At 33.8% G+C, this 26,262-nt stretch overlaps 2 protein-coding genes across 2 annotated transcripts; one reads left to right on the top strand and one right to left on the bottom strand.

Moving 5' to 3' along the window:
* The first annotated feature begins 216 nt into the window (after positions 1-216).
* On the top strand, positions 217-13,366 carry LOC128206807 (ubiquitin-conjugating enzyme E2-17 kDa). Its single transcript, XM_052909493.1, has 6 exons — positions 217-351; positions 4,087-4,150; positions 6,496-6,527; positions 9,067-9,144; positions 9,621-9,726; positions 12,589-13,366. Exons 1-6 carry the CDS (start codon positions 328-330, stop codon positions 12,726-12,728), a joined length of 444 nt encoding a protein of 147 aa, XP_052765453.1. The 5' UTR covers positions 217-327; the 3' UTR covers positions 12,729-13,366.
* A 4,412-nt stretch (positions 13,367-17,778) lies between these two features.
* LOC128225057 (THO complex subunit 4-like) lies at positions 17,779-26,087 on the bottom strand. Its single transcript, XM_052935064.1, has 7 exons — positions 25,760-26,087; positions 22,625-22,789; positions 22,228-22,375; positions 20,405-20,519; positions 20,347-20,373; positions 19,253-19,382; positions 17,779-18,702 (listed from the first exon to the last, which is right to left on the bottom strand). Exons 1-7 carry the CDS (start codon positions 25,973-25,975, stop codon positions 18,688-18,690), a joined length of 816 nt encoding a protein of 271 aa, XP_052791024.1. The 5' UTR covers positions 25,976-26,087; the 3' UTR covers positions 17,779-18,687.
* Positions 26,088-26,262: the final 175 nt, after the last annotated feature.

Below are 26,262 nucleotides of genomic sequence, written 5' to 3'. Positions count from 1 at the left end.
TGCTTTGGATACATACGTGCGTTAACAAAGTACTATTATTTTGTTCAATAATGAATCGTGAATGGGGACAATTAATCCGACCACGTTGAAAATCTGAAAATAGCGGACGCATTACGGACCTATATGTATATAGTTTATAATGCGTCCGCTTTTTCCCGATTTTTAACGTGTACATATTTCCTTACAGTGTCGACTCATTGTTACCAATGACATGGGTGTGCTCGTACGCATGCGCTTATATTATATCCGGGTTTACTTAAAGCTTGAAAGAGAAAGGAAGAGGTTCAATTGAACCAAAAAAATATACATTTCTGTTATCAAAAAACAATGGCCCTGAAGCGAATCAACAAAGTAGGTATTCCGTAACGCTACTGTGTTCGTTTAAAACCATTTGTCTGCATGTATTTACTGAAATTTTTAACGAAAGTTGGTCCACCTCGCTACGACCGCCATTTTGTTTTAGTTTTTATTCCAGAATGAAAAGAAATCGAGTGTTTTGACTTAGTTGAGTAAGTTGTTTAACGCAATGCGCTATCACAGCACATGCAAAATATTACTTTGATGATTAAAATCTCTTATTAAACTTATGTACCGAGTCGTAGCTGAGCGCTTCACTTGATTTTATTTCCAACACAGCAACATTTGTCATTGTGGCATGATTCAGGAATGAATTATGAAATAATATACATAATTATCACTAAGACATATTATAACAAAGAATGTTAATTAATGTTGTGCTGTATCCAAATGTATGTTACTCATTACTGTAAAGCAAATTGACAAAATTTGTAAGACCATGACAACACAATCTATAATATCCTGCTTTTTGTGTTTTCAATGGTCTCATTTGACAGTTCCAAGAAAAACACTGGAAATTTCTTCTTAGGGCATTTTTGTTGGTTATAAACTAGTTTCGTTATTATTTTTTTCACATTTGCATTTGTTGCAGTTTCATTGGTTCGTTCCATCCGAAAACTAGTTTACTTTAAAACCAACATGGGGGGAAAGTGATCAACCACGTTTGTTGAAACTCAATCCTTTTGATAACAATGCCTTACAATGGGCAAATGAGCTAAATGATAAAGGTTATATTTACAATTGGAAATAATGGCTACATGCAGTAGCTCCGCCATGTTGTTTAAACTGTACACAAAACCATGCATTTGTTACTTCAAGCCAAACTATCAAAACCGAGTTTGAAACCATTGACACCAAAACTGAATCTGGTTTGGTATCAACAAACACGCCCTTTGATAGTTATCCCAAATTTTTGTTATTGGATGTAAACAAAAGTGTAATACAAACACAACCCAAGCCCAGGTTTGTTTTCGGCGAATTTTATAGCTGGTATTCGGTCATGTTCCCAATGTCAAAAAGAATCTCTTTTTTAAATTTTCCAATAAAAAATCTCAATCAAAATTTTCAAAGGAAAGAAGAGAACAACTACAATAAAAATATAAACAAAACAGTTATTTCCCTTACATGCATGCGTCTATTCACACAGACATACAATGGAGTCATATCCTGGTCCCACTACTGTAGTTGTATAATATCTGGGTACTGATACCTTAGTCGTCTAATGAGGTCTTACCACTCTATGTATCTTTTTTATTAACAAACAATTTTAGCATTATTTATTTTTATAACATTTATTTGCATATGTAATGTTTTTAAAATAAGGTTTAAACCTCTAGATTTTTCAGCCGTTATGTTATTCATTGTAGTATTATATATATTATATCCTTATAATTACTTACAAAGAAATTCTCAAATTTGCCAAAATTGACGAGAAGATTCCCAATCTCATGTTTAAAGGTCATATTCCCCAAAAAGCAGAAAAACCCTAAAGTCACATACAGACTCTTGATCTACCTCGCATTGAAAATGGAAAGCTAATGAGACTGTAGTGTATGTTTATGTTAAACTATCCCTGGGCGTGGTAAGTTTGAATATATTAAAACCATTATTATGAGTGAACAACAAGTAATAAATAGGGAATGCATGATAGGTGCTTTGATTTCTGAAAATTAAACTGAGCAAGAATGTATATGTTGGGGAGCTTAGGAAGCCCAGAAGCCAAATTAGGAAGCTGAGATGGCTTCAAACTTGCTGGGATACAGTGATCATAATTTAGATTTTGAACAACAAGCCTTATGTCCAGCTCTAATGTAAATAAGATATAAAGAATTATGATTCCAACATCGCGAAAGTTCAGAAAAAGTGTCAGTCATTCGGACTTACCGCCTCAAAATATTTTGTCAGTTTAAAACGAAATTTGCCGGTCAGACAAATATTGTTTAAAAAATTTAAAGGAGCCATTTTTGACAATCACACTTAATCGTAATGAAAATACTGATTGGTTGATTTTATAGCCATATATGTATTTTTCGGACTGTACTGGTACTGGTTTTAAAATAGAATAACTTGTTCAAAAGGATATGATTATTGTTTGGAAGAGGGCTTCTTAAAATCTCAATCAGTTTACCAGTTTTGTGATTTATTTGCATAATGTTTCTACAGTTGATCAACATTCAACTGACAATCTTCCACAAGCAGATAAATTAAAATCAAGGCTTTTAAAGTTGACCCTATTGACAACAATTTTTTTATAATATTTTCTTTAAATGATGTAAGTGGGGCACACAGCGGTCAGTCTCTGCAATTAATCAAGGTTGTCACTGATGATATCCTATAAAATTGGGGCACAACTAGGTTAATTAAGACAGAATTTTATGGCTTTTGCAGATTAACAATGTCAATTTTAATAGTAATTTAATGATAATGACTCTTAGTAGCAAAAGTGTGACAATTGTTTACATTAGAAAAAATGGCAAAGTTGACATCTCTTTGAAAATATAAAAACAGCGAAGTCAATTAACACAGACGTTATCACCCTCAAGGATGTCCCCTGGTAAATGTGTATTACATTTTTTATTTTTTTTTACTGAATTTCTTTTAACTTTCGACCAAATTGAAACAGATGAACAGTTTTGAGACATTTATTTAGCCATTTTCTCTTACTGAAATAGCCATTTTCTCTTACTGAAATAGGTCTGGCAAGTCAGTCTGTTGGAATTAGTGCCGTATGCATTCCGACATCAATAGAACTGGAAATGACATTTGACAATATCATTTGGTTATTTGACAATATCATTGAAAATAATGTGATTTTTTGATAAACAAAATATTTTTTCTTACTTTTACGCAGTGTTTGATAATTGATAAAGATTTAATCTTCATTACTTTTTACATCTGGAAGTGAAAACTGTCAGTCAAACAGACCAACCCCATCACAAATTTAGTCTGAGTTCAAATTTACCGGGCAGAACTGTCTGACTGTGGTTTTCGTGATGTCTGATGATTATCAATTTAGTGTACCATAATCTGCCATCTATGAATGAAGAAACTTACTGGTAAAGTTTGACAGATTTACGCAAATGTCATTGCAACTGCCATTTTTTGTTCTCAATTTGTTTTCTGCAGATGTTAAAGTATTAGGTTTTTTTATTGATGAATAAAAATTGGGCTGGTTTAGAAAACATAAAAATATGTTTAAGCTCATTCATATTTGAAAAGAAAAATGCTTAACAAACGCTTAACATGTTTTTTAATAATAAATAATAATAGTCCTAGTTATCACATTTACTTGCTCATTCTCACATGCTGCAGTTTCACTACTGTTGCGCAAATTAGCAAGTTCATTTGGCAATCCGCATGCCTTATATTGTCATCATAAGGATGATAGGTCTAGTAGTAATATTTTCATCTTTTGTCATGCTTATATCTGTATATAAAAAAAATCAAAAGAAGAGTTATTCCTATACAGATTATAAAGTTGTCATCAACATTTTCCCCCAATTAAAGATTTGGGGAATTTATGAGTTAAATACCAAATTGCTTCAATTATGATCTGCAGCATTGGGTACCCCATATATTTGTACATATTTTTATGTTTCCACATCCATTGTGATTTATAAGAGTCACTTGATTGTTTCTGCTGTCTTTTTTCCAGTGCATAGGTATATAAATTTATACATACATGTGATAATAATGACTAATTTTATACATTGGTAATTTTTATTTCAGGAGCTACAGGATCTTGGAAGAGATCCCCCAGCACAGTGCTCTGCAGGTCCAGTTGGAGATGATTGTAAGTTAACTCTAATTTTAAAGGATCGATGAGTAACAGTGGCTCCAGCTCTTTTGGAAGCTGTATGTAAAAAGAGCCTATAACACTTCCAAGCTACACCAAAAAGGTGAACATCAGCAGCCTTATTCATTCCCAACTACATAATAGCACCCGAGAATACTTTTCTTTATCTTAAATGTAATCTTGAGTGAATTTGATGAAAAAATTCTTCTTTTGTTTGTAAATATGCAAGTTTTTGATGGGATAATTGTTCTTATTACTCAATGAAAGGTATGTTTACCAAATAACCTGAATATGTGTCAAGATTAAACATATTTATATTGCATTCCCCAATTATTCAAATGAGCCCTCATAATAATGATACAGTCAAAACCTCACTATGTCGAAGTTGTAGTGACCTCGGGAAATACTTTGAGGCAACGAACATTCTATATAATGAAATACAGAAAGTGTATAGCTTATCCCAACACATTCTTAAAAACTTCGAAATAACCAGAATATGGGGATAACAGAGTTGGGCATGATGGGATTTGACTGTATAAGGTAAAATAATGAGTCATAATTTTTTTAATGATGTTGCTCTTTTGTTTTAGCTTGAAAGTGTCTTTTGCTCTTTTATTATATACAGTCAAGAGTAAAGGTATGCCACTCACCATAAATTTTGAAGTGTAATGTTTCCTTTAAAAATGATCTTTTAACAAAGATGTCACAATATTGCTCTTCAAACTCATATTGTCTTTACCCTTCAAGACTGCATGGCATAAAATATGTTGTTTTATTTATCTCTAATTTTCAATAGTCATTATGTGACAAATTAGATTAAAGGATGACCTCTTTCTTGTGATAGCTTGATGATCTTCTATTATAAAAGAAAATGTCCATGGACATCTGCAAATCCATTGTGATAAAAAATTCAATTGTTTTAATAAAATCATGTACACAGTTTCTTTTCTGTACAATATCTTAGGACACATTAAAATATAAGCAAATATAGACCAGGAAACAAGATTAAATCTGCATTAAGGTATGGAATATAATTTCTCTTCAAAATTCATCTTTTTTTCTCCTATTTTCATAAAATCTGGTCTGATTGGTTGAAAAAACACACCTCTAGTTCTACTCCAAACAATGCAATAAATAGAAGAAAAAAGCATTATTATGTTACTTCCCACTAACCATACATTCTATTAAAAAATGCTATTGTCAAAAGATAGATGGGGCTATAATGTGGCATTGCCCCATTGTTTCTAGTTGTCTAAGGTAGAATTATAGGGCCTAAAGAAAAATATTTTTGTTTCAGTTAACCTGACCCTACCTAATAAACTCACAGACCCCTAGTATAAAAAATTCCCGCCATGAATACATTTTTTTTTAACACTCATTAGTTTTTAAAAGATTAAAGCTCCATTTTAAAAGCAATATATGAGTGAAATTTGCAAGAAATATTGTAAGTAATCATGACAAAGTATTTGTTGGGACCGAGGGAAAAAAGTCGATAATGAACATTCGACCCATCCGAATTTCAAAAATATTTCACCAATCTCATGTTCGAGATTGATTTATGTCGGACATCTGACTTCTACAATTGAACTTTCTTCTTACAGTCGTGAAAACAGCAAACATATTATTGAAAAATAGAGTGATTTTTTTTTTTATTTGTATCAAATTTATTTAATTAACGTCTATGGATTACACAAAAAAGATATAAAACCACAATTACATACACCGCAAGAAAACGGTCAGTTTACAGTGAAATATATGTCACGTAACTTTCAATGTTGTCGAATTTTTCGATTATGTCATCGGCGTCCTTATGCGTTTCAACAAAAAGCTTGAGCAATAAATGTTTCTTTAATCAAAAACATTAACAAACAATTTTAATTATCCACACTGACCAATTAACCTCCAATTATGACAGTTTATTTTGACACGCACAGTAATTTAGCGACAAGCCGAAAACCGCCATGAATACTTTCGCACTTACAACTCGATCTACAGTTTGACATAAGAAATAAGGAAAATATGTGAAATTTGACCACAGGGACTGAAATAGGAGGTCGACATAGCGAAAAAATCGAGATATAAAAATCGACACAAGCAGATTTATTTCATATAGAATAAAAAGGAATAAATTCGGCACCTGGGAAAAAAGTAGACACAACTGGAAAGTCGAGATATCCGACGTCAACAAAGCGAGTTGGACTGTGTATATATATATATTTGGGGGAAAAAATCCCTACCTACCCAACCTAATTATTTTTAGAATGCTACCCTTAACAATCATATTTTATGCCTAGTTGTTAAATGAATGCATAGTCTTAAATTGCCTTAACTTTTCTTTTCAGTATTTCACTGGCAAGCAACAATAATGGGTCCGGTGAGTGTTAAATAGCAAATTATTTTTAATGACCTCATTTTCATACGACCTTTTATAAAAATAGATTGGAAAAAAATGGGACATATAGATTTACCTTTGGCGGATAGGTGGGCAGACAGTCCAGAATGTTTTCCGCTTAATATATTAAGAGATATTTGTCTAATCATCACCAAATTTGGTCAGAATGTGTATGTCATGGAGTTAAATCATAAATAATTATGGGACATTAATTATGCCCCGCTTCAAAGAAGAGGGGGTTTCTTGCTTTGCACATGTCGGTCGATAGGTAAGTCAGTAGACCAAAGCTTGTCCGAGTGATAACTCGACAATTCTTGGATGTATGGTCATCAAACTTGACATGAAGGCTGGGCCTGACCTGTAGATGACCCCTATTGATTTTAGGGATCATCGGGTCAAATGCCAAGGTCACAGTGACCTTCAATGGTATAAGATTGTCAAAGTTTGTCCGAGTGATAACTCATCAATGCCTAGACCTATGGTAATCAAACTTGACATGGAGGCTTGGTCTAACCAGTAAATGACCCCTATTGATTTTAGGTGTCATCGGGTGAAAGGTAAAGATCTAAGTGACCTTGAATGCTGAAAGGTTGTCTGAGTGATAACTCTATAATGCCTGAACACATAGCCCTCAAACTTGTCTTGGAGGTTGGGCCTGACTAGTAGATGACCTTATTGATTTTAGGGGGTCATCAGGTCAAAGTTCAAGATCACAGTGACCTTAAAAGCAAACTTGACAATCCCTTGACCTATGCTAAATCAAGCTTGACATGAAGGTTGAGGATGACCAGAAGATGACCTTTATTGATTGTAGGGCCATTGGGCAAAAGGTCAAGGTCACAGTGACCTTTAACAAGAAAAGGTTAACAAAGCTCCTCCGAGTGATATCTCAACAATTCCTGGACCTTTGATCATCAAACTTGACATGAAGGCTTTGACCAGTAGATGACCCCTATTGATTTAAGGTGTCATCGGGTGAAAGGTAAAGATCTTAGTGACCTTGAATGCTGAAAGGTTGTCTGAGTGATAACTCTATAATGCCTGAACACATAGCCCTCAAACTTGTCTTGGAGGTTGGGCCTGACTAGTAGATGACCTTATTGATTTTAGGGGGTCATCAGGTCAAAGTTCAAGGTCATAGTGACCTTAAAAGCAAACTCGACAATCCCTTGACCTATGCTAAATCAAGCTTGACATGAAGGTTGGGGATGACCAGAAGATGACCTTTATTGATTGTAGGGCCATTGGGCAAAAGGTCAAGGTCACAATGACCTTTAACACGAAAAGGTTAACAAAGCTCCTCCTAGTGATATCTCAACAATTCCTGGACCTTTGATCATCAAACTTGACATGAAGGCTTTGACCAGTTGATGACCCCTATTGATTTTAGCAGTCATTGGGTCAAACGTCAAGGTCACAGTGACCTTATATGCGAGAAGGTTGTTTGAGTGGTAACCCGACAATGCCTGCACCCATAGCCCCAAACTTGACTTGGGGGTTTGGCCTGACCAGTAGATGTCCCCTTTTGATTGTAGGGGTCATCAGGTCAAAGGTCAAGGTGACAGGGACCTTGAATGCAAAAAGCTTGTCTGTGTGATAAATGTTTCAAATATTATTTATTTTAAAAATCCAAGAATTTAAATATCCACGTAATAGTCCTTTTTGAAAAAAACACAAAATTTCAAGCCCACAAATATAAATGATTTCACAGTAGTATCTTGGACAAGTTTGATATCCCTTTAGCCTCTCGAGAGCTATCATCCTTTAACTTTTAAGTATTGTTCTTGTCCATAACCTTTGTTCAATCACTATTAAATTTGGTCATTATGTGTATTAGCATAATTATTAATATCTCTGAAAAGTTTGATAACCAGTTATATTGCTGTAGTAATTTAGGTGGTATTGCCTTTTGATTATAGAAATTACCTTAAACCTGTCTTGTCCAATCATATTCTTTTAAAGCCTTTGTCCAATCATCACCAAACTTAGTCAGAATGTGTACAGGCATAACTCGAGGTCATATTCAATAATCAGCTGTAATGTTCCTGTCACTCTGAGATACTGCCTTTTAATTATAGAAATTGACTAAAGTCGGTCTTGTCTGATAATTAGTTTTAGAATCCTTTGTCCAATCATCACCAGATTTTGTCAGAATGTGTATGGGCATAATATCTTTGTAAGGTATGATAACTAGCCATGTCACGCTAGTCACTTTAGAGTTATAGCCTAAAAATCTGTCTTAACTGTGTCCGCTCAGCCTCTCTTAATTTGGTTGAACGTACAATTACTTATCACCAAACTTGGTGTCCTAAAATTAGGATGGGCATATTTGTGACAGTTTGGGGCACATGTTAGATAATGACAATGGTAATGTTAAACTGTTACTCTACAAAGGACAAAAATGTAGTATGTAATCCTGCTGTGCATAGCGGCTAATTTTCAAGGATCAAGGTATATTATAATTAGCTCACTTTATTGACCAGGACTTGGATATTTTATCGGTGTTTTTTTTTCATTGCAGCCGGACAGTCCTTATCAGGGTGGTGTGTTTTTCCTAACTATACATTTTCCTACAGATTACCCATTTAAACCACCAAAGGTAAGAACAGTTTATGTGAATTTAAAGTTGACTGAATTATTACCTTATAAAAATTTTTAAATGGATAATTAATAGCCAATAGAGGGGTATTTTGATAGCCATCGTTTTGTCAGTGTCATGCAAAACTTGACCATAACTGAAAACAGCATTTAAGATATTCAAAATTTTACTTATACCGGTACTTGGTTATTTGTACTCAATGTGAGAATGGAGATCCGTACCAGCCAGGAATCAAACCAAAATCCAGACCTCTGTGGAAACTAACATTGGCACCACAAGTTTCAACATGGTTGTTCCACAAGATTCAACACACACACATGGTTGAATCTGAAGATCAGTCATTAATTGTGATTATTTTACTTATGAAATCTTGACTGCTTTCAATAACTTGTATGATATTTATACAGCAGAATTGCAAGATGCATTTTAAGCTGATAAACAAATTCAAACATTCAATACATGTAAATTGTTTACAGGTTGCCTTCACAACAAGAATATATCATCCAAATATAAACAGCAATGGAAGTATTTGCTTAGACATCCTCCGGTCACAGTGGTCCCCTGCTTTAACGATATCAAAAGGTAGGTGCATATGTAAGGATAATAAGTGAAAAGAATAATAAAAGAAATATTGCACAGGGGGATGTTTATTTGACAAGGAATCTCTTTCCCAGCATAGGACTTCTATGAAATTGGTGACTGTGAATGCTTTTTTAAACAGGAAGTAGTTAAATGAAAGATAATGTTTATGTAAACTGATATTTTCACAATGAATTTTTATAAACAGGTTTATCACATGTGCATCTTGTAAGTTGTTAAATATCTATCCCAGTACTGATTTGAGGAAAGAATGTACATGAATCATGTCAATAACCTTATGTAGCTGTCAGTCTGTTTGTATTGTTTATTAATGTTATGCAATTTTTGTTAAACCAATGATCATTTCAACATTAAGTTAGTATCTGAAAATGAGACATTTTTGGGAGTTCTTGTTACTTACATGTTTAAACATGTTCAAGAATTACCTGTGATAAAGAAATTAAAGACCTTACTTTTGACTGGCAACTGAAGACACTTATTTTGTACATTGGCTTAAGATTATAATGCTCGGGAATATAACAATTTTTATCAAACCTGCTTGTGGTGAGTGAGATGTAGTTTTCACAATGGCGGTTCTTGGTATGAAATATGTCCGGGCTGTCGACCATGCATTATAGTATTTTCACAAAACTTGCCATAAAGGTTCACCATGATGAGGTGACTTGTCTCACACGAGACCTTAGTCTGTACCTCAAAGGGCAAGGTGAAATGTCAAATGTTGAAATGATCCTTGTCCTGCCTCTACCTTGACCATGCAATATATGATTTTGAAAAAATCTTGCCAACATGGTTCATTATGATGTGGGTCATGTTGTACACTAGACCCACATGTCTGTACATCTAAGGTCAAGGTTAGAGGTCAAAAGTGGAAATGAACCTTGTCCTTCTGTATCTTGACCATGGGCTATATGATTTTCAAAAATCTTGCCCTGATGGTTCACAATGATGTGATGCCATGTTGAACACAAGACCCTTGTCTGTACATCAAAGGTCAAGGTTAGAGAAAGGTCAAGGTTAAAATTATCTTTGTCCGGGCTGTACCTTGATCATGTCTGATAGGATTTCCAAAAAATTGTCTTGAAATGTCACCATGATGATATGGCGTGTCCCAAACAAGACCTAGGTCTGTACCTTGTCCAGAATGTATCTTCACCATGCATGATAAAAAACTGGATAACATTAGTCACAGTTTTATAGATGATTAGTTAGTAAACAATGCTGCTGGGGAAAAATCCAGTCTGACTGCATCTCGCCTGGATATTGTGACTCTCATTATTATTATTTTGTACACTGTTTAAAGTTATTTAGTCATGTGCCATTGTAATTTTCATGCATTCAACACAATTAACACTTCATTTAGTTGTTCATAATACACTAACTGTGGCTTACTATACAATTGAGAAACTAATCTATTAGGGTTGAAATCAATGTGTATATATCTTTTCAAATAAAAAAAAAAATGTCAATACATAAAAGTTATATGTAACATAAACCCCTGTTTCTTGTACAGAAGTAACATCGAGTCAGTACGACGAAAAATGTGCTTCTAGTAAAGTTGCATTTTGCTAAAATAAAAAAAAAAAACACATGGAAAGGTTTCATGTTTTGTGAGAAAATGTTTCCTGCTAACTGCACAGATTTTACAAACAGTCTGTAAAGTATTTGTTTCTAGTACAAAAGTAACGGTTACATTCTTACCATATATACCATATATTTAAGAAGAAATCTACCGGTCCGGTTTTTAGCTCATAAGTAATGGTTTCATCGAGACAAAAAAAATAACCAAGAAAACCATCTGTTTCTAGCACAGAAGTAACTCACTTGGAGTCAACCATATTAAATATATTTATATAAGTCACCAATTGGGAAATAAAAGAGCGGGTGATCAAAAGTTTGCTCAATGAAATCAGTGCAAGATTGTGCCCCTTAGTTCACAGTTTGTATGATCGCACAACAACTCATTAAATTTGATAAGGTTAATAATGTATGTAGTGGGTATTAGAGTGTTACAAGGTGACTTGTTGGCAACACGCCAGTACTGTTACATCGTCGGTATATTGTCTGTATATTATGCCTAAAGTGAATTTTAAAATGAAACTGTTTATTTGTTTTTATCCGAGTACTCAAGTTGTAAAACTGTCATCAAAAATAGACTTTTGGATAGACAAGCCCAAATTCTTATACTATTGCTTGGCATCAAATTTTTGAACAAGCCCTGCTATATCAAATTCAGAATTTGAGCAAGCCCGGAATACATTATACCAGTGTAGGGCTTGTGGGCTTGTGTTAATTTCGACCACTGGTAAAAAAGTGTTTTAGAACTAGGATGACTGAGTTTGGAGTACTCATCGCCATTCCTACTATAAACTATTTGTATTATTAAAAAGCCACAAGAAATCTGTAAAAAGTTAAAGCATTTTGATAGCATATTGCTGGCAGCAATTGAAAAGCTTATGCTTTTATTTATTTATTATTTGTATTCTTTGTCATAATATCATTTTTCATACAATTATATGTTTTGTTTGCAACCGTAAGATGAATGTTTATGCTTGTATGTTTGTTTTTTTGAAAAAAATGTTGAGATATTGCCCTAAGCCTTGGTGTTTTATACTGCAAAAACTATTGCAAAAACAGGAAAACTGTTCCAGATATTCACATTAAAAGTTTGATCTGCTTAAATCAATGTATAAACAATTAAACTGTTGAATATGTCATAATTCCTAGAGAAATTCTGCTAGATGAGCTAAGAAAAACAGACAAGCATTGCAAAGCTCTTTATTTCATATACTTGCATTTATAGTAATGCATTTTTTTAAAGGGAAGATCTGTATGGCTATGTTTCAGTGCTACTGTCGATCTGCTCACTGCTGTGTGACCCAAACCCCGACGATCCCCTCGTCCCTGAGATTGCCCGCATCTTCAAGACAGACAAAAACAAATACAATGATCTTGCAAAGGAATGGTCAAAGAAATATGCCATGTGATGCCTGGAAAAGGAGAATAAGACAAATCTGATCGTATGAAACAACACCATTCAACAAGTTAAATATAAAATGTTAATTAGTGCTAGGTGATCAGTCCTGTATATTTTGTAATGTAAGTGCTAACCTTCACAATAGCAGTTGTTAAAAGTGGTAATTTTGTCAATTGTTGAATTATCAGATGATTGAGGTTTCTTTTTTGAACCATGTAATATATGAACACTTATGTTGATTCTTCTGCATATTTTTTTTTAACAAGAAAAGCAATCATTTCCAAGCTGTGTTATTAAATCAGAGTGGTAATGTTCACTAACTATGATGACATTTGAGAATGTAGGTGTGAGTGGTTGATGACGGTTTTGTAATGTGGCAATATCAGTGATTCATGTTCATGGTCTACACTTGTTTATTACTCTAAAATAGTTATTTATGTTCTTGTTAGCTGAAATCATCTTGGAAAGAAAGCTGTGTATTTGATTTTGAGCTCAGTGGAACTGTTTATCCCATGATTTGTTAAGAATCACTTTGTAAGTAGTAAGAAAAATGACAAAAATCACTTAAATATTACTTTTTGTTAAAATCATCCTTGACTTTCCTTGTGTACATTGTTTTATTTTGTGCTGCATTAAATTTAGACTCTGTTTGGTTTTTATGATGTTTTGCTCCTGTTGGTCCTTTATTAATGATTAGCAATAATCAAATCTTTGACGCAGGTAAACGGCTTTTACACAAAAACACACTATGAAACACTCTCCCCTATTGAAGATACTTAGTCATTTAATAAAAGTATTTTAGACACTGAATTCTGGCAAACTTTCATACAAGAGATACATATAGAAACTACATGTATTTAACAAGTAGTAACATGGATCATTTCCAATTAGTTTATAGTGGTATTTTCAGTAGTTTTTTTACTCGTCTGTTTCTAGATGGAAAGAAAATGTGTCATTGTCTTAGCCTTGGTGTCATCAGCGCTGGCATGCAAATACTTTTCACATTGGTCATGGAATGTATGAACCTATGAAACTGAATAACTAGTTAATGTTGACGTATATTGACCAAACTTTGTATATAGGAACTGATAAAGGAGACCTATCATTGGATTGCGTTTGGGGCTCCTAGGATCAAGGTCAAGGCCAATGTTTCTCAGAATAGGAAAACGGTTCAAACTGAATAACTTTAGTTATAATATCTTGATCAAAGTTCATATATACATAGTCTATAGAGACCTTTCTTCAAATTCATGGAATTGCTTTGAGGACCCCTAGGGTAAAGGTCACTGTTGCTAAAAATTGAAAAATTACTTAAATTTGGCAGATAATAGTTTTCTTGAGGAAAGTGTAATGCAACAGAAGACAGTGGTACAGTGTTGCCGTTCTGTATTGTGATGAAATGGAAAAATCAGTGTCGACATAAATTAGTATCTAAGCTTTGGTAACATTACTCTTTTATGGTATTAGACAATTTATTCCAATCTTCTAAAAAATATAATTCTTTTGCACTGGTAAGCATTGAATTACCTCTTTAAATATTTTCATTGTACATTGTACCTGAACTTATTAATTTGATATTCATAGGCCGGCACAAAAAAGAAGACATTTTCTAACTTTTCTTTGATATACTAGTAATACCTTGTTTATCTTTGAAAGACACTTCTTGTTGACATTTGAAAGAGAAATGTAAAAAATGCTTGCACACTTTATTTGCCTTTTTTATTAACGAGTAAGGTGAACAACATCCTTGTACATTACATTTATCTATTTCATTAGATAAAATACTTTACTATTCGTTCCATTTTTTTTGTATATATAGTATTGAAAAGTTTTGAATTTTAATTATTTGTTCAATTATACTTCTTTATCACCAATTTGTTTGCAAATTCATACATGAAGTGTTAAATGAGACTTACCAGTAATTTTGTATTTGAATTATTGTAGGTACTAATTTTGTGAGTGTTGGAACTTTTTTTCTTGTTTATGTTTAACTTATATATTGTACTTGTATGGAAAAGGTGGCAATTTTCAAGATGGCATGTAGTCTCAGTTTCCACTAACTATCCATATTTGAATCATTTTTGCTGTACCATGTATTTAGTGCTAATAAAAGGTCCATTTGATAGAGAATTGTGTTTCTTTGTAGTGTACTCGAGAGGGCCACCAATGGCCCTTGATCATTCAAGTGTGTAACGTAGGTCAGCATGATAAAATGCAAATTATATTAGCACGTTTGGCAAATGACTTTTAGGGACAATAACTAGTTTTATGTCATATATCTATGGTCATGCCAAATCAAATGTAAACCGCATATTTTACCTACTTTCACCTGTTTTAGACTTCAATTATCATGGCATAGCAATAGATGGAAAACCAGTCCATCCCTATTAAGTTGTCCTTGTAATTTAATGAATTTCTTCTACATCATTCGTAAGAATCACCTCAAGAACATTTAGTTTATATTTTTATAGCCATGTTTATTTACGAATCATGACCTGTTTTTTTTTAAAATACTGAAAGTTCACTGACAGAACATTCCTTTGGAATGATCACATTGGTTCTTCACTTCTTGGCAGGATTAGCTTGGCTTGTCTGTTTGTCTTAAGACATGGATGTTGTTTTGGCTTAGCTCTACTTGGCCAATCCTATACCGGTAATTCTAGTGATAGTTTGGCCTGAAGTTGCCCTGTGATCAACTGTAAACTCGAGAGCATTGACATCTGACGAGTTGATCAGGACAACCAGCCCTGCCCCATGCGACCAGGTTTTGTTTTTATTCTTTGAATGATTTTGTTAGATCACTCGACTTAAGAGACAATTTCTTTAAAATTATTCTAAAATCAGGCAACGCTCGATTGAGAGGAAGATTAGATAGTATGCCATAAACCTAGTTTAGTGATTACAAACTAAATGCTGATCTGGATTTATATGGCAGGGGACAATGTAAAGATGGTCCAATTTTAACAATTCAAGGTTTTTTACGTATAAATGAGCTTATTTCTGTATCAAGCCATTGGAGATGTTAAATGTTGATGCCTGGAGACCCCATATGATTTTGATATCATTTTAATGAATACTTGATACTATGTAAAAAAGTGACAGAAAATAAATCATGGATGACATATTTTTGTTCTGCATTTTTAACTGACATGAGCTGATTATTCTGCAGTCTTTCAAGACCAGAAAAGCTTGTTAGGAACATTATCTTGGGTATTTGTTTCATTTATTCTGTCTACAAATCAAACCTTTTCATATAATACCAAAATAATGTGGGTCACCAGGCACTGAATCCCTGAATTGTACATCTGATACCTTATGGACCAAGACCCAGGGGATTTTAGAGTCCGTGGCAAAATTACGAATTTTCATTTTATTGTACTTATCCTTCTTGTCGAGTATTCATCATGAAATCTGCTGAATGTTACGACAGCTATCATTTTTTGAATGGTATTGCCAAAGCAATATTCTTCATAGGTACCATGATACCACAGGGATGCATCATTTGGTCCCCAGCTTCATACCTCAGACAGAAGCGTTCAGGTACCAGCATTGAACAGAAGTGCACAACCAAACAACACAAAGTCCTTACTGCACAAGTCAAAATATTTAACTTTTATACATTTTTCGTATACAAGTTCTTGCGGGAATTCAGTATTTGACTTTTATTAGTTTTTAAGAAATTATCAATCTGATGTTATTTGTGAGCATTCAAAATGAAATCTTATCAACTTATACCGTATATTTTTGTAATACAAACAGAATGAAGCGAATTCATTATTTATTGAAAGTGCTGACTGAGCGAGTGTTAACACAGACTTAAGACTGTTCATAATCAGAGCACCTAAACACTAGTCTGAAGCAATCTGGCTGGTAATCAAAAGCGTTCAAGATATGGCAATAATTCCACAAGTAGTATAACCAAGTTTCGTCTAGATTGGACAAATACTGCTTAATTAGGTAAGTAGATAACATGGAAGCAGGCGGTCAGCCTGTGATGATTATTATTAAATTGATGTTTATCAAGACTTGCCAAATGTAAATGAAGGTATTGTCAACAGCAATAATAAAAGACAAGAAATTAATTTCAGCTTTGCCATTGGTGACCATGACCTTCAAGAGTCTGCAAATTTGCTTGTCAAGTCACTATATATTGACCAGGATGAGAATGGAATGGGGAGAACAGTTGACCAAAGATGCATAGAATCTTCACAATTATGAAACCATTTCTAGTTTATACTGCATCACACATTTCACGCAATAAACAGAAAACACACACATTCCGGTTGTTTGTTACCCTTAGGTGTGAAAGACCATACTTGTGATTCAGAGTATTCTAGGCAATTCTAGAACGATGGTATTTCAGTAAATATAACAAGTGAATCGTGTTTGTCATTATTTGAAATAATATCTCAAAAGTCTACATGTATGAAATCCATACTCCTGGTAGAGAGCAATTTATGGAAGATTTACATTATCTGATGTACAAATAAGCTTGTCATTTCACGGAGCCATTGGCAATAATGCTGAATTTGGATGCAGGGTGACCTATATAATTTTTGTATATCGCTGAAAGGGAATTGTCTGTAGATAACTCATATCTAAAACAAATGATCGCAAATACATTACATGTGTATAGTCTATTGGTGTGAATTGACAAATTTTACATCTTTCAAGGTTTTATAAGCCTGTCTGTAATATATTTGGTGCAATGTTTACATATTTCAAACAATACAAATTTAATATGGGAGTCCCAGGCATAAAAAATTCACATGCATAAATACATGCAACAATGCAATATAGCCATGGAAAGATTATCCACCATGTATGCTTTTGCCTTCATGCAGCCATATTAGATCGTCACCATTGTAGAGTATTTTGGCACAATTGTAGTGAAAATCTAATAATTTTCTTTATTTTTTCCTATACTAAATATATCAATGCATCAGTTCCATTAAATATCAAATGACCCTCATAAATAAAACAAAAGTTTCAGCCTGGCTCCGGTGGAAACAACTAAAGACAAAGAATAACCTGCAAAGATGTCCATGACAAACCTAAAATGATGTTTTCTGTTTTATTTACATTCACACATATACAATATGTCTAAGATTTTTTTATCAGATTTTAATGATTAAATGAAGAAGCTAAAATTAGACGATGATCAAAAGGTTGATAATCAATGAATAAAGGACACAGACGGCTGCCTGATCAACTGAACTCGTGCTGGTGAAACATAATGTCAAATCTTCAAGTAACTAGAATGATGGAAGATTTAACATAAAGAACACCATGGTATGCTAACAGCATATTGAAAACTATCAATTGTTCAAACTATGTGTTATAGCTCTAAAATATGATATCCATGAAGTACATTTGCTATGAAGGCATCAATCAACGTCATTTGATATTTCAACACTAGTAATGTCTAATCCCCAAGCATTTCTAGAGATTAATTAAAATATTCACAGAAATCTTTACTATTTTAGCCTTGTTGCTATGTCCTATGGTGAGATCATACTATGCAAATAAAATTAAAATGTACTCTTTGACGCACTGAATGTTTAGAATAACTTAATTGAAGTTCCTAGTTTATAAGTCCAGAAATACCTTGGTATAAAATATTTTCAATTAATAAAAAATATAATCTACAATAAAACACAAATAAAAACATTGCACTGGAAAACCAGTCATCCTCTTTGTAAGCAGCATGTCATAAATATGTTGGATACATGTACCATTTTAAGGTCAATGTTTTGTGAATACCATTATTTTTAGAGTTAATGTTTCACAAAATTTCCCTTTATGTTTCACAATGATTTAACATAAATCGCTTGACCATACATCTTTCACTTACAAAATAACTTTACAGTTCATTCTAACTGAACAACTAATAACTTCCATGTTTCTATAATGTCCTGTAGATTTCACAATATCACAAAGTCCATCTTTCATGAGTTTTTTCCCCAAGTTCAATCAGTTTCCATCTGAAAGCAAAGAATAAGAGTTAGAATAATAATAATAATATAACAACACTGTTAACAATTAGTTTTTTAGTGGATGAAAGGATAAAATTTTCTTTTTCAAACTTAAAATCATGGATTTAAATTATTTTTTTCAAGCCTACTATAACTGTGACAAGAACTGATCCAGGGCTTCCATTAAGAATTTGAAACTGGAAGTATGAACTTCCCATCCATCAACATTGGAAGTTTCTCACTGAAATGTGCAAGTTCAAGTCTCCTGAATACAATTTTTTAATATTTTTCCCCACTTTTTTTTTCAACTAATATGTTATAAATCAAATAATTTGCAACTACAACTTACCAAATTCACAGATTTATATTATTATAATTTTTTTTTTTGAACTTCAAAACTTTCAACTTTTTCTTCTTTTTGGACGTTTTCGTACTTCCAAGGAATCAATTTTTTACCCATTTCTTTATCCATTTTTAGGGAGTAATGTACTTCCAAATTTCCTTTAACGGAAACCCTGACTGATCCATTGTAGTCTTCAAAACATATGGCATGACAAACCTTGGCATTGTAAGCATCTAACTGAGCATCAAGTTCCTCTGCAGTGAGAGGTTTACGGTCACCACCCCCGCCACGTCCTCCTCGTCCGCGACCCCGTCCTCCACCACGCCCACCTCGACCACTTCCAAAGCTGCAAAACCATACATGTCCATAATGCAAAGACTTTGGTTGTTCAGTTATGTTGCAAATATATAAGATTTTTCCAAGGATTTCAATCATTCCCAAAACTTTCTCTGTGTCACCTTCAGCCAATTGTATAGACTTTGGATAAGATGTCCACAGGTTATCTATAGTCTAGTTCGTACATTAAAATGGTATTATTGGTTTGTAGTTATAATTGGATAAATACTGAACTATCATTGATGTTTTAAATAATTTTGAAGAAACTAAAACAAATACAGGGGTTCAATAACTTATTGAACTTTCAGATTTTTGTTATACTCGTTTATTCTTCAAAAATCTTTCAAATCTTTCAAACAGTCATTATTTATTCCACCCCTTGCATCAAGATCAATTGACAACAGGGTGTCTGAAACATAATGCCTCTTATGTTTTTCAATGAATTGTAAAAGACTGGACCTTGTGACCTAATTTTAGATTCCATGTGACTTCAACCGGTTGAGACATGATCTGGGCAACATTCAGACCAGGTTTGAACATTATCTAACAAATCCCTTACAAGACAAGAAATATCAAGATTTGACCTAGTGCCGAAGTTTTAACACCACATTACCAAGTTTTAAATTGATCCAAGAGTTTATCAAGGAAAACATTCTGATCAAGTTTAATGAATGATGGATCAAATATAATGTCTCACTTGTGTCCCAAAGATTTTTTATAAGATTTGACCTTTGAACCTGGTAAAAAAGTTTTGGGGACTGACGGAAGGACAGACCAAAGCAATATCCCCCTTAAACACTAAATTCCAATGAAAGTATGAATAGGGTTAGTGTATCACAAACACAATGCAGTTGCTTCTTCTTCATCTTTTAAGTTAATTACGTCAAATGAATAGGCAATTTTGTGTTCCAAAGTCATGTATTGTAAGGTAATGGAAATAATGGGAAATCTTCAGAAACCCCTAACAAAAGTACCCGTTTGATCGTCTCTGTCCGCCACCACTGGCACCATCACCACGCCTACTGCCGCCACCCGCGCCCACCGCCACCTCTGAACCGCTGGCCCTGACTACCACCACCGCCACCAACACTTCCACCACTTAGGATGCTCTCACTTGCACCTATCAACTGGATGCTCATTGGACGCCCTGAAACACCAGCAACAACTTAGACACATATGTGCATGGCAACAAGGTAGCTGAATATAAATAAAAGAAAGAAGATATATGAACCTCATTAATCAGACTTATAAAGTCATAATGTTATCCTTCTGCAACACCCTGCCCTTTTATAACCTACTTTAAACCCTAACTTAATGCTCATATCAGAATGGAAACTAATTGATGTAGCTCAACAAGTAATAAGTAGCATAAGGATAAAATAGCAAGGATATCAGTTCAATAAAGGCATTATACTAATTGTACAGCTTGCATATGACAATATGGCACGAACACTAAACCCACTACCCTGTGATTTAATTTATACATTCATTGTTACATAACAAACCAATAATAATTGAAGATTCATTTCCTCACTCTTCACAACTTTAAAATTTGTCACTCACTATTTGTATGAGATAGTATGTACAGCAATTATTACATGAAACTTTCATTATTGCAATTTGTGTATAACAAATACAAGATATAATTATCTAAAAAATACGTTTTTTGTTTCGAGTCTATTGAAACTGTTGAATAACTACTGTTGTGAAATGAAATTTCAAGTAATTCTTATATAATATTTGAAAAAAAGTACACAACTCAAAATAAATGTGCACAGTTGTAGACTCATATCAATAACCCCTGCTACATAAACAAGAGCTGTCACAGAGACAGCGTGCTCGAATATTCCGCTGCTTTTCAGTGGCAAAACATGCATGGATCACTGTATAAAGTCTCAATGCAATACATCAAGTAGTAGCTGAGATGTTAACCCATGTGTGCTAACATGCAAAACCTTAACCAGAATATCTAAGTCGCATAATAAAGGGACAAAAATTATTTTATATGCAAGATAAGAGCTATCTTACTTGATTAAATAAGTTTGAATGGTTGGGAGCCTGTATATAAAGTTTCAATGCAATAAATGATGTATTCGCTGAGGTATTGATTTAAAAGTGCAAAACCTTAACCAGAATTTCTATGTAGAATAATAAAGGCCCATTATTTGAATTTAATGCAAAAAAGAGTTATCTTACTTGGTTATTTAATACTTTCTAAGTCAATTAATAAAGGCCTATTATTTGCATTATTTAAAAAAATACTTCTTACTTCATTAATTAAGTAGGTTGGATAGTTGGGAATACATATCTAAAGTTTCAATGCAATACATGATGTTTTTGCCATGAGATATTTACTTAAATGTGCTTACATGCAAAACCTTAACCAGAATTTCTAAGTCAAATAACGAAGGGCTATTATTTGCATTAAATGCAAACTAGAGTTATCTTACTTGGTTAATTAAGTAGATTGGATGGTTGAGTACCATTGCATAAATTCTCAGTGCAATACATCAAGTAGTTGCTGAGATATTATTGTGTGCTTACATGCAAAGCCTTAACCAGAATTCCTAAGTCAAATAATAAAGGCCAATTATTTGCATTATATTCAAATAAGTGTTATCTAATTTCATTAATTTAGTAGGTTAGATAGTTGGGAATACATATACAAAGTTTCAATGCAATAAATGATATATTTACTGAGATAGTGCCTACATGCAAAACCTTAACCAAGGTGTGACGCCGATGCTGCCGCCGACGCCAGGGTGAGTAGTATAGCTCTCCTTATTCTTCGAATCTTTTATTAAAAACAACAGTTAACACAACCGCCAGTGAACCAAGATCATTTTGTAAATTACCATCAAGAGGGACGTTATTGTACTGTTTTAAAGCTTTGGCAGCATCTGATCTTCGTTCATAGATTACTTCTGCAGTTCCTAGTGATCGTCCTGATCTGTCATAGTGAACAGCAGCTTTCTTCAGTGGGCCAAACTCAGCAAACAGTTCCTATTAAACAGAGTACCAGAAGTATGAATGACCAACAAAAACTTACGCGATTTTTTGAAGATACAACAAAGAATTTAGTGTTGTTAAGAAAGTTTTGAGATTAGGTTCAGTTATCGTTTGGATCTACATGTACAATCCCGCTTTTTTGTAATCAGATTTAAAAAATTTCTAGCAAGATATTAATTGAAGGATAATTTATTGTTTCCACAGCAATTAAGATGTTTGGAAAAAAACCCTAGCTCATCTTACCTGAATGTCAGATTCACTGACACCAAAATCTAGATTGGATATGTGCAGCTTGCCAGAGCCTGTCTGGAGTCCTCCGCCTGGAGACCTCAATCGCTTTATAGCAGCAGCTCCACTTCCATCATACATGTCATGTTGCCATACATCATCTGTATTTCCTTTTGGAGGCTGAAAATAATATGCTTATAATAGAAGTTATACTGTAAATCAATGTTATACTAGTTAAATCAACATATTTAAAAAGCAATCACAGGTGTTTACGCAAAATCTGTCATAGCCAGGGTTTCCGCCAGGCCTCTATGGCTTGTCGGGCCCGATGTGCCTTCCGCTGGCAAGGCTAATTACCGACACGCGTTTATTATGCCGACATGCTTTAATCTGCGTAGCGACAATCATCATCAAAACAATCATCAGTTTTGACAATACACAGTTTTAATGCGACTGCAACGGTTGCAACGGTTGACTGACAGCCAGAAGGCGTGTCGGGACTAATACGGCATTTGTATCAGCCATTCAGGATCGACGATAGCATGAAGGCGTGTCGTTGAGGATCTACGGTGCAATTAACCAAACTCCTATTCTTTATCAAAATGGGAATGTGTGAAAAACACCACTGTCGTAATTGCGACCTTCATCCCTATAATCACCTATGAATGCAAAGTAAACAATAAGTGATAATTGATTTCGGTAACATAAATTTTGTGTCGTTTTATTTTGTTTATTGATCCCGAGTCCGTTTGTCAATTGTCGTTTCGTTTACCAATTATTAAATTGTAATTGAGAACCGTGTTACAATATCTGTGTTAACAAGGGTTATGCTATGTCGTTGTATGTTATTGTGTCGCGTTCCCGTCTTTAATTTTGTGTAAAGTTATATTTTGTGTTGCTTATTATTAAACTTTGATTATTTTATCGTTTTTTTTAATTTATTTAGAAAAAAGATAAATAAATCTGAAAATACACATTACATTCCCTTTTAGTTATTATTTAGCCGACCCGGCTTTAAAATTATTAGCTGTTGCAGCTGTAAATACACCCTGCTTTGCTCCGGGCTCTTTTGACAGCGTGTTTTACACATTTTGCTGTGACGTCAACGGTGTCAATATAAATAATACCCGCTCTAAACGAAACATGAGTCAATCAATACCGTCGATATTGTATTGTCGGAATACTTGAGAAATACCAATAATAAATGAAGAGAAACAATAAAACCTTTTCGCAAATATTTTTAATGTAAATCGGACTTGAGTTGGTAATTCTAAATTATAGGAACATAACTGTAAACTTGTTTAAAATGCAGGAAATTGCACCATTTTGATTATGAAAATAAAAAAATAAATCAACGTCAGGAGGGGACACCCCTCCCAAACCCTCCCCTATCGACATGCCTTATGAAATACCTGGCGGAAACCCTGATAGCAGTAGAGCTGCAACGATTCACTTAAAGCTCAATTGGATTCCGATATCAAACATGTCGATTCGATTAATTTTGATTCAATTTATGTTTTACTTATTGCTTTATTTAATATTAAGTTGTATATTTAAAGCATATGCAATGATGAAAAACTAGGACAGTGTTTCATCAAGAACAAATTTTAATTAACAAAACTATTTGTTTACAAAGTTAAATAACTAAAAGCAGCACACACTTATAACAGACACAAACTTTTGATACATTTTTAATGAAAAAACAAAACTTGACAATGATTTGTTATTTGTTTAAATTTAATTAACAGATAGTTTCTGTTATAAATGTGTGGTGTTTTTTCTGTACATGTCGACTTGACAGACTTTCTTTAAGTTTGAACACATCGATGGAGTGATTCCTTTTCAAATGCTCCATGAGCTTAGTCAAGCTGCTGGACTTTGGATAACTAACATCTTCAAAACAAATTTAACATGTTGCTTTTTTTATCCAGTGATTTTTTTCACTTTTTTGTGAAACACCCCATGCCTTTTCTTTTGTGAAATTTTAGTGTGTTAAAAGTTCAGAATTGTGAAAAATTAACATAACATTAAAATCTTAATTCTGAAATAAAATAGTGATATACTCAAACATACAGCCTGATTTAGTGTCTGTATTGACATTAAAAGGATAATACACAACACTTTTAAGCAGTGTTTGATAATTGATATAGATTAAATCCTCATTATTTTTTACACCTAGCTGTGAAAACTGTCGGTCAGATGGACCGACCCCAACACAAATTTAGTCCGACCAAGTCAAAGTTTACCGGTCAGGACAGAGGGTTTTCGCGATGTCTGTTGGATGCCAGATTAACTACTAACCAATCGCACGCCGAGTAACGAGAGCATGTTTAAAATGTGAATACATTGGATCATTTTGTACATGCATGGTTATTAATTGTATGCAAATTAAATCAAATTTGTGGTTTCCGTATCACATCGGCGAATTTAAAAACCGTTTTTTTTTATGCATCAGAGCAAATCGTTGCACCTCTATATAGCAGAGGCCCAATAACTTTGATTTTTGTTTTCGGCAGTATAAACATTCATATTTCCCATAGGACCTTTCAGGATGTCATTGTCTTCGAAAGCTGAGCTGTTACTCTTACTTCTTTCAGTTTTGGGACATGCCTAATCCTGGCAAACCATCTGCATTCAAACTTATGTCATATGCAACTACTTGACTTACAAGAAGCATTTAAAACAGCAAAGAATACCAGTTAAATTAGATAACAGTAGATAACATTGATCATAATTTAGCATTAAAAGCAAATACTCTCAATTAGAAGTGCCCTCAAACACACGCCAACGCTTATTGTTTCATTTTCATTTGAATATCTTGCAATGTTTTTAAGTTATGGCAATTGTTTCCACCATGATGACACTGACGGTCCAAGGGCTAACCAAACTTTAACCTTTTCTTCAGACAAGCTAGAGACCGGGGAGCCAGACTCCTAACCACAAAATCACTTATTCTGAAACAATGAGTGCAAGAACTGAACATATTTATGTAAACAGTTGCTTCGGCCTGAGAATTGGTAAAAAAGAGAAGCACAGCTATGTAACGTATACACAAGGACAACCAACAATAGCATGTAAACAGAAAACAGGTGAATTGTTGAAACATGTCTCGAAAGTGACACATAATGAAAGAAGGTAAAAAAATCTTACAGTGCGCCCAAATGATCTATTGCCTCCTCGACCACCCTGTCGACGTTTCTGAACTCCACCTCTGAATACTCCGCGTCCACCACCACCGGCGCCTCTGCTTTGTCTTCCTCTATTTCCCCTTCCCCCAGCCCCTCGACCTCCGCGTCCACCGCCCCGTCCAGGTTTTTTGTTGGATTTAATAATGTCATCAAGGCTCATATCAATTTTATCTCCCATTTTCAAACAGTTTTTCAGATTCTGACCGGAAAAAATACACGAAATTGTTTGTGTTTTGTCTACAAATACATGCGCGTGTGTTACGACAAAAATCTTTGGCGGTACAGACTGGTTATTTGGTTTAGCCTTATTTGACATAATATTGCGGAAAAGGTGAAAATATCAATAACCAGTCAATGTTTCAAAAATAATGTTTGATAATATTTATTGGTATTCGACACAATATTTTACCTAAAATATCAACAAATATACTACTGATATAACTAAACTACTTTTAAATATTGTAA

Source organism: Mya arenaria, chromosome 2 (genome assembly GCF_026914265.1).
Source record: "Mya arenaria isolate MELC-2E11 chromosome 2, ASM2691426v1".
Lineage (NCBI taxonomy): Eukaryota > Metazoa > Mollusca > Bivalvia > Myida > Myidae > Mya > Mya arenaria.
The sequence above is the reverse complement of the archived record's forward strand: the minus strand, read 5'-3'. Positions and strand labels throughout refer to the sequence as shown.